Source organism: Athene noctua, chromosome 7 (assembly GCF_965140245.1).
Source record: "Athene noctua chromosome 7, bAthNoc1.hap1.1, whole genome shotgun sequence".
Lineage (NCBI taxonomy): Eukaryota > Metazoa > Chordata > Aves > Strigiformes > Strigidae > Athene > Athene noctua.
Genome location: NC_134043.1, coordinates 218,594 through 231,769, shown reverse-complemented (window position 1 = coordinate 231,769; position 13,176 = coordinate 218,594). Strand labels below are relative to the sequence as shown.

Here is a 13,176-nt window from a genome sequence, read left to right as displayed (position 1 = left end):
GCACTGGGACGGGAGTCTCCCACCATGGAGATTCTCAGCAGCTGTCTGGACATGGTCCTGGGTAACTGGCTCCAGGTGGCCCTTCCTGAGCAGGGGCCTCCAGGGGTCCCTTCCAACCTCAGCCATTCTGAGATTCTGTGATGGAAACTCTTGCTGTTTTATATTAACCAAAGCCAGCCAGATCCAGTCTTAGGGCACAGGCCAGTATCACTCCACAACACTCTCTTCCACCTCCTACTTGAAGCAACATTCCTATCCATGCTACTCGAACTCGTAAGGACCCATGTCCTCTCCCTCACCCCAAATCACATTCACACCCATCTTTCTAAATCACAGCAGTTTAAAGCCTACAGGTTCTGCCACTGAACTTCCCCGTTTGGCAAACTTCAAACACTCCTCTAACCCTACTATTTGATGGCCCACTTCCGTCAGATATGCTTCTCTGTCAAAGCAATTAACCACTGCTTTGAATAACCCGTAGTTTCTGGTTGCTTGTGTACCATGAGAAACACAGGCACTATCAGAAGCAGGTAATCCATGGATTTTTGGCTTGATATAGGCAATTCTTCAATATAACTGATTTAGTCCTTAGATAATTTCCTTTGCATTTTGTTCCATCTTTGAGCTTTGTGAAACTTACCCAATCACTCTGGATACATGCTGCATGTCTCAATAGATGACAAATATATAACGAAGAAAGGGGAAGAGTAACCATGAAAGGCTATTCAGAATAATTGAAATTACAGCAAAAGCAGAAATAGAATTCCTGGAATTACCTCCAGACATCCATGAAGATATAATAATCACGTACTGGTTTGATGCTGGACACTCAAAAAAATTCAGTAAAAAGGGTGTAAATTCTCTTCACAAAGTATCAGCATCACATACTGGTTTACTAAGTGCATATTATCAGCCTGAGTGCAGCTCAACTGTCTACATCATAATCTTTCTCATTCAAAATCTCATGCACAAAATGCAAATACGTTTTAGCACATCCGAAAGAGCTGCCCTTGGTCCCTTTTTGTTTTACAAGAAAACTCTTTCTTTTGTCTACCCAAGTCGCAATGAACCTACTGCAGACTAGACAAGTAGAAACTACAGTGAGATGTACAGCCACTTAATATCCATACGGCCAGCCTTGCCTAAAGACACCTGCCCTTCCCCATACCTTCACTCTGAAGTCTTATCATATCAAAGAAGGGCAAAATCTGCAAATCATCTCATGAATTAAAAGAAGAAAGAGGTAACTAGAGAAGGGGACAAGTCTAACGAAGCAATATGGGCAACAGACACTAAAAAGGTAGACAGGGTAAGAAGAGAGCAGATACCCTGACATTACATTATCTTCACAGTATAAGGAATTATTTCAATCAAGCCATTCAGGTACATAATGAAGTTCACAACTACATGATCTTGTAATTGTTTTATAAAGGCCAAACACGCAGAGGGTTTAGCAACGTTTTTACCCTGTAACCCAGGAATAGGGAAACACCACCTAGAAGTACTTCCTTACTATGAACTCAGTCTTTATCGCTTTCAAATTTACACTATGTAAACATTATGTATTTCTAGGGGGTATCAGAAGGACATAAGGCTTAACTAGGAGCCTGAATTCAAGATTGCTGAGAGCGTGATGTCTGTCCACATTCCCGCAGTAACATATTCAGGAGACTTATCTTTTAAAGAAGCAAATATATTCACTGACAAAAGCCCAAAAGCTTTCATGCACATCCTGAAGAAATGGCAACATGACGAAAATACAGTAACACAGTATGACACAAACACAGTATTCTTTTCCTTAAAATTCTAGTTTTTCTTATCCTTGTGTGGTTTATCTACACAAAGTCTAAGAGTTCTACCACTGTAAAGTATAACTGGTATAACTCAGGATTCCTTGCCATAAAAATCTCACGCTTCAGGAAGCTCAGATAGTATTCTTGATACAAGAAACACTTTTATTTAAACATATCATTTATATATATTATGCACATGAACACATGAAAAGTGTGTGATTTAACACAAACAAACTGCTATCAATATTAGGTTTATACAGGAAAGGCAGAAATAGAGTTTAGTCAGAAATACATGAACAGTGACAAAGATAAAAGGTGTAGGTCAGTTCTTTTGTACTAGACAAATCCAGGCTCAGAGCCGATCATGAGGCATGCTGAACTCCTGCAACTTCCTAATAAAATCAGTGAGGGATGCAGTTTTCAACGCTGCCCAGGATCAAGCTCTCAGCATCTAAATATAACTACTATTAAGAAATATGCACAATTTTTAGAAAGAATTAGCTAAAAACAAGCAATGCTTCAGACTGTAGCAGAAATTACTTCACCTAAATTTAAGTTAATGTTCCTTGGATCAAAGACTTTACTTTTTAAAAAGTGGATACCTGCGGTCCATCTCTGGCTTCATAGAAGTCACCCACTCCTATTTTTGCACTGAAGCTGAAATTGTCCCTTGAGATATCCATTATTCCATTTCTGCTGAGATACTGAAAAAATCACATATTTTTCCACTTCAGCTTGTAAATAATTACAACCCAGCTTTGATGTACAGCTAACTTTGTGAGTGTAATGTTTTGCATATTCTATCAAAGGGATATGCATTTATAGGAGATCAAATCAGCAACAGACTGAGATACATTACACCTCACATCACAGGATATTTTGAAATAAGTATCTTTATTGGAGGGAAAAAATGGCATTTCTTAAGAGCAAGCATGCTTCATAGCATCAGAACACAGAATTTTAAAAAAGGAACGTACCTTTACTACTTCAGGATACTGTCTCAGCTTCTTTCCACAAGGTGCAAAATACGCTACTTCACCTTGAAGACGACCACCAAAGTTTCTTATTCGGGTTTCTCTTTGCCAGCTAGAGTAACATGAAATAGTTGCATGCAACAATACACTTTTTAAAAAAACCAAGTAATTAATGTCGATCTAAGATTTTTACCTAAAATGAAAAAAGGACGTATCTAAAACTTGACAAGAGTATCATAAATCAAATAGGCAAACCCAGAAATTGTTATTATGTAGGCTGTCCAAACTCTGACTATATATGGATTTATTTATATCAAGCTACTTACATATTACCAGATTTTAAATGGCTTAGAATTGTATTTCAGGGAGTTATGTGGAGTCTATACTGGCTCAGATCTAGCCATCGGGATTTCTGGTGGCAAAACTGCTAAGAGATAGATCATTTGCAAAAGAGCAAATTTGATGCACAGAAACTAATATACTAAATATGCAGACACTTTTAAAGTGATCCACAGTCACCGGGAGTTGGAAATCTAAGTTGCTGAAGCCCTTTCCTTAATTATTCAGCCTCAAAAATGTTCAACTGTCATTTCTTTACAACTGACTTTTGAAGGTACTATCTCCCTTTCAAGAGTATCAAGTTTGTACACAACCTACCCGTATTCGAGAGGAACACGCAGCTCCCGTTCATCTGTTACTCTTCGTCTTTTTGAAATACCTAAAACATAATTTCTGATTAATACCTCAGAGAACTTAAGAAATTAAAACATGTTCCTAAAATATACTTTTTATCCTTATATCATTTTTACACTCTAGCCATTACATAACTCAAGAACCAAGAAAATAAACGTAACTATTCTCCCTTTGAAATACATTTTCCTCTGTTTCCTTTAACCTCTTCTTCTAAAATTTGTAAACAGAAGCAAACCAAATTATGCCATACTCAGCTGCTTGCCTTGTTTGGTGCTCTGAGATATTGCTAAAATAATGCCTTGCACACCTGTTCTTCTATACTAGTCCATACTTAAATTTTTTCAGCACAGAGATGAAAATAAAAGCACTCTGCTTTAAAAACCCATAATTCTAATAGGCTCTGCCTTGAAAGAGCACTGTGTATAGATTGCAGTCAACTGCCAAATGCAGAAAATCTTCAGTATTATTCCAGCTTTTCAAAGTTCAAATAGATGTTGTGTTTGGCGCTAGTCAAGAGACTGGATCAATAATACGATAGAGACAATTGTCAAATGTGGGGTTTTACGGAGTGCCAAAGGCTGGTACTTTTCTCAGGCCTCCTTGAGAGCACTGTAGGACATGGACTGTGTTCACAGACAAACTTCTGGAAGATGCATTTCTCAAAAAAGTCGTTTGGACGTCACGTAAGGAACATGACATATCCCTTCCCCATGGTAACAGACATGAGAGAGCATCTTTACCAGACTGAACCTCGCAATGTGCCCCCGACCTGCAGGGCCAGGCAAGGGTCACAGGGTGCAGCGGCACAGGGCTCCAGCGGACCTCCTGCGTGACCAGCAGCAGTGCCAGGCCTCTACAGAAAGCACTGGGGAACTGCTCCTGCCTGACACCAAACCCCTGGGCACACCTCCACCCTCTTAAGTAACACAGTCGTTACTTCTAATAGTCACAGTGGAGGAAGGGAGACTGCTTGTCCAAATACAAGTGAACTGAAAAAATGAGTTGTCCAGTGAAAAAGAGATACAGAGAAGAAAAGTAAGACCTCTTCAGTGACTGACCAGCTTTAGGTAAAATGGACACAAAAATATTTTGATTGGATTATGGTGATTCTTACTAGGAAAAAAAGTACTACACCTAAAAATAAGGACACAAAAATAATTTATTCTACCTCCCACCTCCATAAACAGACAAAAATCCACTATCACCATTTTCAAGGCATCATAAATCAACCCAGATTCCTGAGCAAAAAAAATTAACTTTGCATTTTAACAATTTGGATTACTCCTAATGGATGGGAAATCTTTTATAAACTGTGCAATTAATAGGTTTGTTTCTGGGAAAAATATGAAGTAGATTACATTACACTACTTCAATGTTAATGCGCTTGATGACATGGAATGAAATTCCTATTCCACTGAATACAAATATAAAAAACAATTTATGAGCGGATGTCCCCATTTAAAATCTACTTACTTGCATTTTAATTAAATATCAAAGTAGTAAATATGCAATTTCATTTAATTGTTACCATGCAAATTAAGTAGTGTGACTTTCAAAAATGCATTCTTTTCTGGAGCAGTAGTAGTTACTAAATCTTATAGTCACCAAATGAAGGACTGTAATAAAACTATATAACATCAAGCAAATACTACATGTACTTTCTTTGAACTTCTTAAAAATAATTCCTTGCTCATAATCCCTAAATTCTACTGAGAATTTTGAAAGAATTATTAATAAAGTTATATTTTAACTAAACAGCTATTAAATTTGTTGAGAAATGGGCAGAAAAAGAAGATTCAGAATGCAAAGTATAATGTATAGAAATTGGAAATAAGAATTACTAGCTTAGAATAAAATGGTAAATAACAAAGACTAAATAATGAAGAGTTTTCATATAATAAATATCAACTCTGACTATTTCATCCTACCTTCTTACAACAATTATATGAGCTAAAATGTCCTGGACTAAGTGTATTGTTCAGGTCTTGAGAACTTGCAGTTCTGCTGACTGGTTTTAATGTCTGCTGCAAACACCCACGAGAAGATCACAGAACCACGACACAACCCAGGCTGGAAGCGACCGTAAAAGATTGTCCTGTCCAACCTTTCATGGGAAAGGGAGCCGAGATGAGATTATCTGGCGCCCTGTCCAAACACACCCTGAAAACCTCAAGTGACGGGAACTCTACCGCATCTCTGGGGAGGTTGTTCCCATGAATGAATGCTCTTACTGCAAAAAAATTTCTTTCTTTTGTCAATATATTACTTGATACCAGTCATAACTACTTTTATAACACACGCCACTTAGATGCTATGCTGTACTATAACAAAAGACATTCAGATACCACAGTGTGTACTTGGTGTAAGAGTAGATGGTGCTGTCCCAAGAAAAACCGCAGGCTGGGACTCGGGACATAAGGCAGCTGGCGCAGAGCTTGGGGTCTTTGCTACTTGAAGATTAAGCGGGGTGGAATGAGCTGCAAGACCAATGGAAGAGCTCTTCACAGAGGATGACGTTTTATTCAGTTTCAGTGGAGTTTTTTCTCCCTCTGTGTCTGTATCCGATTCATCTTGATCTTTATCATCCTCATCATCTTCATCCTCAGACCCTTCTGTATCTGACTCAGAATTACTGTCAGACTCTGTTTAAAAAAAGTGTGGCAATAGGCACATTATGACTTGATAACTAATGGCAAATACATTTAAGTTCTAATGCTTGCAAAGTCTTTTGTCTTACTAAATAAGCTTTTCTGACTTCAAATTTTTTAATAACATCTCTTGAGTATAAATAGAAAGCTATAATTAACTACCTAAACTTTAAAATGACTACAAATATGACAGCATGAAGTAATTCTGCATGATAATGCACTGTTGTTTCAGATGAAATTAGTTGTTTTTCCATGAAGAGATGAGAGACAGAAGCTGCAGTATTTTAAGAGACTGTTTATCCTAGAATGAGCTACAGCTAAGTACATGAGCCCCGTGAGCCAGGCAGTGGTTGAACTCTACCCCAGGAAGGGCACCTCACAGGTTGTGAAGTCTAACATGAAGACGAAGCAAACAATGGAGCTGGGTACAGGCTGACCGGTGTCAGAATTGAAGTGTGGCAGTCTGGGCAAAGAAAGAGTTAGAGTAAAGGGGAGACAGGATAAGGAACTGAAGATAGGCTACAGCTGTGAGGAAGGAAAAAAAAAAAAAAAGAGGATTGAGTACAGGGTGTGTGGATGAGAGGGGGAAAGAGAATAATGAAGGTGGAGCTGGACCGAAGGGATATCAGCACACAGGGGAGAAAGGAGTGACTGGGAGTACAATCAACTCTTTAAACAGGCCTTGCCTGTCTGAATTGCACTAGAGCTTTTCAAACAGTAGTCTGGGCGCTATCTGTGAACACAGCAGCCCTTATAACTGCCCTGGTACTTTGCTCTAATCTTGTTCACTGACTACTGTGCTCCTGAATGAAGCCCAGAAACATGCTTTTCTGGCCACTCTTGACAATCTGAAGGCCTTTTTTTAGTTCCTCTCTGGCTGGGGAAGCCTGTTCTGCGGATGGGCTCTGCCTGCCAGAATAATTAATCATTAACCAGCCCATTCTCTCCATACCCCTCCTTGGGCACCTTGCCACCCAAGCAGTACATGAGCTGCAGGCTGGTGGCTGATCTGGAAGGCTGAGGAGCCATCTCACCAGGACAGCTGAAACTGCACTTGCCATGTGACCAAGTATCAGAATACCAAAACCATGATTTTGGATATGACACAATGGGGAACTAAGAGCCACATGCTACTTTCCAGGATATCTGTAGGACACTGTGTGGGCCATGCTGCCCCAAAATTTCCTACCCCTATTTTAAAATATGGTGGAAAATGCATATTTTCAACACTCAAAAAATAAAGTTTCTGCTTTTCCTATTAAAAAGGTTAAACCACCTGATTGGCTATCATCAGAATCATCATCTTCATCGTCCTCATCTTCATCTTCGTCGTCGTCGTCATCATCATTTGAGTCGTCAGAGTCCTTACTGCTGGGGGCATCTGAGTCTACCCCTCTGAACTGCTCCACCACCAGTTTTGCAGAATGAAGGCGGTGTTGTGTTTTTACTGCATTTACTGCATTATTGCTGACTGGTTTATCCTTTCCTGAACCAGGTAACACAGGAGAGGTAGAGGGCATAACAGGTGTCCGGTTACCAGTTGGTTTTTTCCCACATGCACTTAAGTTTACTGGCAAAGAAAAGGGGGCACTACTAGAAATGGCTACGCTTTCATTGATCTTGCTCTGGGATTTCAGTTTCATAGTAAGTGCAAGAGGAGCCTCCTGGATGACGCTCTGAATAACTCCATTGGGTTGGTGATTACCTAAAAGTGCATTTGTCAGGAATGGATTAGAATGGTTGTTTTCCAGGGATGTGAGTTTTTGATGAGCTGGTGAACTAGATGTTGGTTTGGGGCTTGACAAAGCTGCAATAACCTTCTTCAGGTTCTTAGATGATTCCTGTTTCTTTAGCTGTGCTGCTGGGAATGTCTGTTTATATTGTTCCTAAGGAAATAAGACAGAGGAATAAAATGTGCATTTTTATTTTTCTTAAAGTATTCAGGCAGGTGAACTCTATGAAATCTTAAACATCTGCTAAGCTATTTTTAGTACGTCCAAAGTAGGTGCTAGCTACAACAGAAGAGATGAGTAACTGCAAGTCATGTAAGTCTCTTTCATGATTTTCACCGTAAATCAAGTAGGAGAAGACAAACTGAACTCAAGATGAAACACATCTAAATTATGTAGGGAAGCTTTTTCACTTGCTACATCACTCTAGACAGTGATTTTCATAAAGATATTAAGCATCTTGAAAAAAAAATTTTTTTTAAGAGACTATTCTTATGTACTGGCATAGGAAAACCCCCTTTTCACTCATTTCAGCATATAAAAAGCTCATTAGTGAATGTAAAACTAGCTGCAGTAATTTGTTCATTTTAAAGCACAAGGTTAAATACAACACACCAGTGGCTACAGTAGTAGCAGAAAACCAAGAGAAGGCTCTTGGCATAGAAAATTTTTATCAAAAAAAACATGGGAAAAAAAAAGGAATTAACTCAGAAGTATTATGATACGCTAGTTTTTAAACTCTGAAAAAGTAGTACCTGAAATTTATTCAGGTAAAAATCAGTAGTGACTCAGAAATGCATGTAAAGCTTACACTGTCTTTAGACTCGAGATTCTTCCAAGGAAAAATAAAAGAAAATGCATCATCTTTGATGGAATAAACAGAATGGATAAAGATGGTACATTTTAAATCAATGTTTAAATATTAAGTCAAATACAATACAGTCTTGAAGTTACTAACATTTAAAACCAACTATGAAATTATGAGAACCTAGAAAATAAATATTCACACAGTGCATGTTTTCAGTAAAATTTTTAAAGAAATCAAACCACTAAATGGCTAATGACTCATCATCTAAATTTTGACAGCAGAATCCTCTTCCAATGGTAAAGACGTATGTTTTCATAATTGTAATTTATTTAACCATTCCAGGTAAATGACTAGCTTATTTGAATTTTACAAAGTAACTGGGAGGTGAGAGGAGAAATAGTGTTTCTCTTCTGGTCTAGGAATAAAGACATTAGAAATATTTTTCAGTCCTCACTGAGGACTGAGTTAGCTGTGAATCAGCGTTCAGTTTACTCTTCACCAACACTACTTAGTTTAAAACAAATTTTTTTTTTAATAATGAAACCTGCCTTGGTAAATGTACTTTTTAAGATATTGATTTTATATATATGTGTGTATATCTATCTATCTATCTATCTATCTCTGAAGCCTCAACATTTCCAAAATGCTAGATTTTCTTCTAATCCCCATTCAAATCTAACAGAAGAGAAATTATGAAAATTCATCCCTAGTCACCATAATCACCACTAACTGAGAATCTACAAAGAATTTTTATAAACTACAGAACTGTTCCAACAGACCAATGTGAACATGTTGTAGAGTCCTGACCAGTAAAAAGGAAGATCAAATTTACTGCCATGGCCATACTGAGTTTTAACAGCTATCAGTGCATGAATATCCTGTCTTTATAGAGCAAATAAACCCCAAGATTAAATCAAACACTTTTTTTAAAAAGGCTTTCAACTACATTATTTAATATTAAAATAAGTAAGTTTAATTACCTTGACATAAAACTATCCAACTTGAAACAAAGCAAAGCCATGCTTCCATACCAGATCCGGAAAGTACCCTATCAGCGTTCTGACTGAAACTAGGAGCAGCATAGGAGAAATTTCCAGGCCACACAATTTACCTATGAGTACTTTTCTTATTTTGATGTTGATTTTAACTGCACACTTTCCTCAAGAGATGCATGACAAAAGCCTTTGCTTTCGTTGTGCCCATTTCACTGTCCTCTCACCAGTACACGAGTGCTGTCAGCAGAGATGTAAGTTTACACTACGTGAAGAGCACGATGCTCAAGCTTGGCGTTATGTGACAGTAAGTTGTGTATAAGATTACATCATGTATGTATCAGGGTGTGCACATACACCACCAAGTAGATGACTTGTCTCCAAGAGAAAGTTATGGAATAGTTCAGGGACCCTTAAACAAACAAACAAAACACCACCACAGTTTATACAATTTAGTTAATTTGCATCTCATTTAGAAATCCGTAACAACTCTAAAAACATGTCAAAAAAACATGACATGAAAATCAATATACATATAATTTTTAAACATTATATTTAAAAGCGCTTGATAGCGCAATGTTGTATCTTGTTAATCAGGCAATGCAGGTTACAAATAATTTAAAAAAACAGTGATTTTTCACTCACCCGTTTTGATCTTACATCGCTGGTCAAAGAGATAGATTCTTCCGAGGTATTTTTATTCCCTGCTTTGAGTAGATCAGGGGAAGGAACTATGAGTTTTAAATAGGTTTCCTTTTTGGCTTGATGTACCAAAGACAAAGGTTTCACATTGGGAACCAATCCCGTAGACTGTATTACACTTGTGTGTTTGTTCACAGATTCCTCCTTTGCCTGAGAGCTTTGGAAAATAAACGGAAGCTGCTGTGACAAAACCTGAGGCTGCTTCTGCTGGGACTGGAATGATGAGTGGGTCTGGGAATCAGACACAACAAGAGGTATCTGCTGGTGTGTTCTTTTTTCTTGGGACTTTTCATGTTTCTGTCCATCAGTTTTCATATCTGTTACGCCACTATGCATTAGCACCTGTAAAATACGTATTTTTGACTAGTGATATAGATCGGTTAAAGATCCTTTTTTAAAAGAAAAAAAAGGTGCATCATCAGTCCCCATGAAACAATTACAATATTCTTGGCAGAGGATGAACAATAATAATTTTATAATCAATCCTGTAGTATAGTTATTGTTTAGGGGTTTTCTCCCCCCAGATAGTTTCAGCATGTGAAGACAATGCTTAGTAGAGAAGGAGTATTAAACCACGGTTGGTTTTAAATGTATTTTTTACTGTAAACCCAAGAGGATACCCAAGATTCCAATCTTGACTAGAAAAAGTAACCACCCTACTAGGAAAAAAACAACCGCCAAAGGAACATCCATAGAAAGATGAATTTCCCATTCACTATTGGCACACAGCACTTAAATTTCTTTGTATTTCCCACTTTATAACAAAACTAACAGCGTACCGTTAAAACACCTAGACCATTAAGAACAATGAAACACTCACATGCATGCACACAAAGGAAGCAAAAAATCCCCAGAAAACCTTGAAGCAAACTCAAGAAGAGCATTCTTTGCATTCATTATCATGCAGTTAAGTAACTGCTCACTGGTACAAATGCACACAGGTCAATTCTTCACAAGCAGCTTTCAGTGACAAGACTGAGCAGCAGAGTGAGGTGTCATACCTTGTTCTTGTTTTTACGATGTGCTTCATTTTCAGAATCAGATTCATAATCTTCACTCTCTTCAGCACTCTGGTCCTCCTCCTCGTCTTCATCCTCCTCTAGATCATCAGAGTCACTACTACTTATGCCTTCACTTGAGGTGTCTGAAGAAGAGCCTGAATCACTGTCGCTGTTACTAGAGCTTTCCACCGCTTTTTTTCTGGGCTTCTACCAGGAAGATAAATGCTCTATTAATGGTTCAGCTTTAATCGGTTGTATCATCATATTATAATACATAATCTTTAAAATAAAAAGCAGTAAGACTTTGGAGTAAAGTGATCTGCAATCCTTGAACACAACTAACTGTCTCTGCATAAGACTAAATAAGTGCTTCACAAGAGGAGGAAAATTAAAAACTGGTCAGAAGGTTCCACTGAAATATTCTTCTGACTCCCCACACTGGCAAAACAGTTGGCATCACTACCTTTCAAAGCAATATATCAAATTTAGGCCTACAAAATCAGCCTAGAATTCAGGTCTAGCAAACTTGCACAGAATGTATTGCTTCCGAAAAAAAAAAAATTTAAACCAAAAGCTTTGTCGCAAGCTAAAAAAGGAAGAACAATACACATTAGATTTCATCAGTATCTTTCAGTGACACGTTCATTTAACTACGTTAGTTGTTAATTTCACAGTATGCGCTGCTCAGAAATGTGAGGTTTTGAGGACTGAAAAGGGTAGGCTCATCAAAATGCTTCTGGGATTTTCTTCTGAAAAATGGACCAAAATCCGCTGAAATACGGTGACAACTATACTATATTGAAATTATTGGGAAGAACACATTTAGAGACCAGAATGGGAAAGTAAAAAAACACAACACATAAGAATGCAGAAAGAGAAAGGTGAAAAAAAAAAAAAAAAGGAAAAAAAAAAAAAAAAGGAACTCCAAAATGCTGACACTGCAAGACCAGATTTTAAGCTGCAACGGATGAGAAAAGTTAGCTTTTTGAGGAGCTAACTAAAACTAACATGTGTATTTTAAAAACAAACCTGAAGGAACTGTTACGATGGCGGCTATGCGAGAGAGACATGAAAGCATGTATTACTGCATTGAAGTGTATTCAATCATTACATAAGAGTTCACAGAATGATGTTGGAAAGTAGAGAAACATGTGAAAGAATATTACAGGTGTCAGCCCACAGAAGTAGTTATCTAGCATCTAAAAAGAGCACATGGAGTCACTGAGGTTAAGGTAAGGTTAAAATTAGTCAAAAGGAAGACAGATGGACAGCAAAAATAGAGGTGACTGGAGAGCAAAAAAGTTGCAGCAATTCTAGATAACAATGCAGACAGGAGCATCAGAGAAACAGTGCTTTAGGACTACATGCTTTCTTAACAAAACTCTCCCCAAAAGTTCAAATCTAGTTTTTTATTATAGGTGTATTATAAAACAAGAGGTTAAAAAGAAAGAACAATTTTATGTCAGAAATTCTTGTCTTATGAAGAAGAAATTCACTTAAATTATTGGGAGAACATAAATTTGTGTGTACTGTTTTGGGATGGCGCTGTGCAGGGATCAGGGAGCGCAGCAGCGCTGCTCCCCCAGGGCTCTGCTGGTCCCGGCCTCGGGGCTGTTCTGCTCCTCGCCCTGCCCTGCCAGCCAGCAGCCCCGGGGAGGGGGCACAGCCGGGACAGGGAACCCCACCGACCCGGGGGCTGCCCCACACCATCGTGCTCAGCAATAAAAGCTGGTGGAAAGGCGGAGGAAGGGCGGGCGGCCGTTCCGAGTGAAGGCTTTTGCCTTTCCAAGCCACCGTCCCGCATGGCGAAGCCCCAGGGAGCGGGGAATGAATTC

The 13,176-nt window shown here is 38.3% G+C and overlaps 1 protein-coding gene across 17 annotated transcripts in view; it reads right to left on the bottom strand.

Moving 5' to 3' along the window:
* Window positions 1-13,176, bottom strand: part of BAZ2B (bromodomain adjacent to zinc finger domain 2B) — a 153,136-nt gene that overhangs the window by 45,150 nt on the left and 94,810 nt on the right. For 12 of the 17 annotated variants that reach the window (XM_074911482.1, XM_074911486.1, XM_074911483.1 and 9 more), the window contains 7 exons: window positions 11,342-11,548; window positions 10,284-10,682; window positions 7,385-7,994; window positions 5,806-6,102; window positions 3,425-3,485; window positions 2,771-2,879; window positions 2,396-2,497 (listed from right to left, as the gene is read on the bottom strand). In XM_074911482.1, coding sequence (XP_074767583.1) covers window positions 2,396-2,497; window positions 2,771-2,879; window positions 3,425-3,485; window positions 5,806-6,102; window positions 7,385-7,994; window positions 10,284-10,682; window positions 11,342-11,548 — 1,785 coding nt within the window. The remainder of the gene's footprint in view (window positions 1-2,395; window positions 2,498-2,770; window positions 2,880-3,424; window positions 3,486-5,805; window positions 6,103-7,384; window positions 7,995-10,283; window positions 10,683-11,341; window positions 11,549-13,176) is intronic. The other 5 variants (XM_074911492.1, XM_074911494.1, XM_074911495.1 and 2 more) reach the window with 3 other exon arrangements.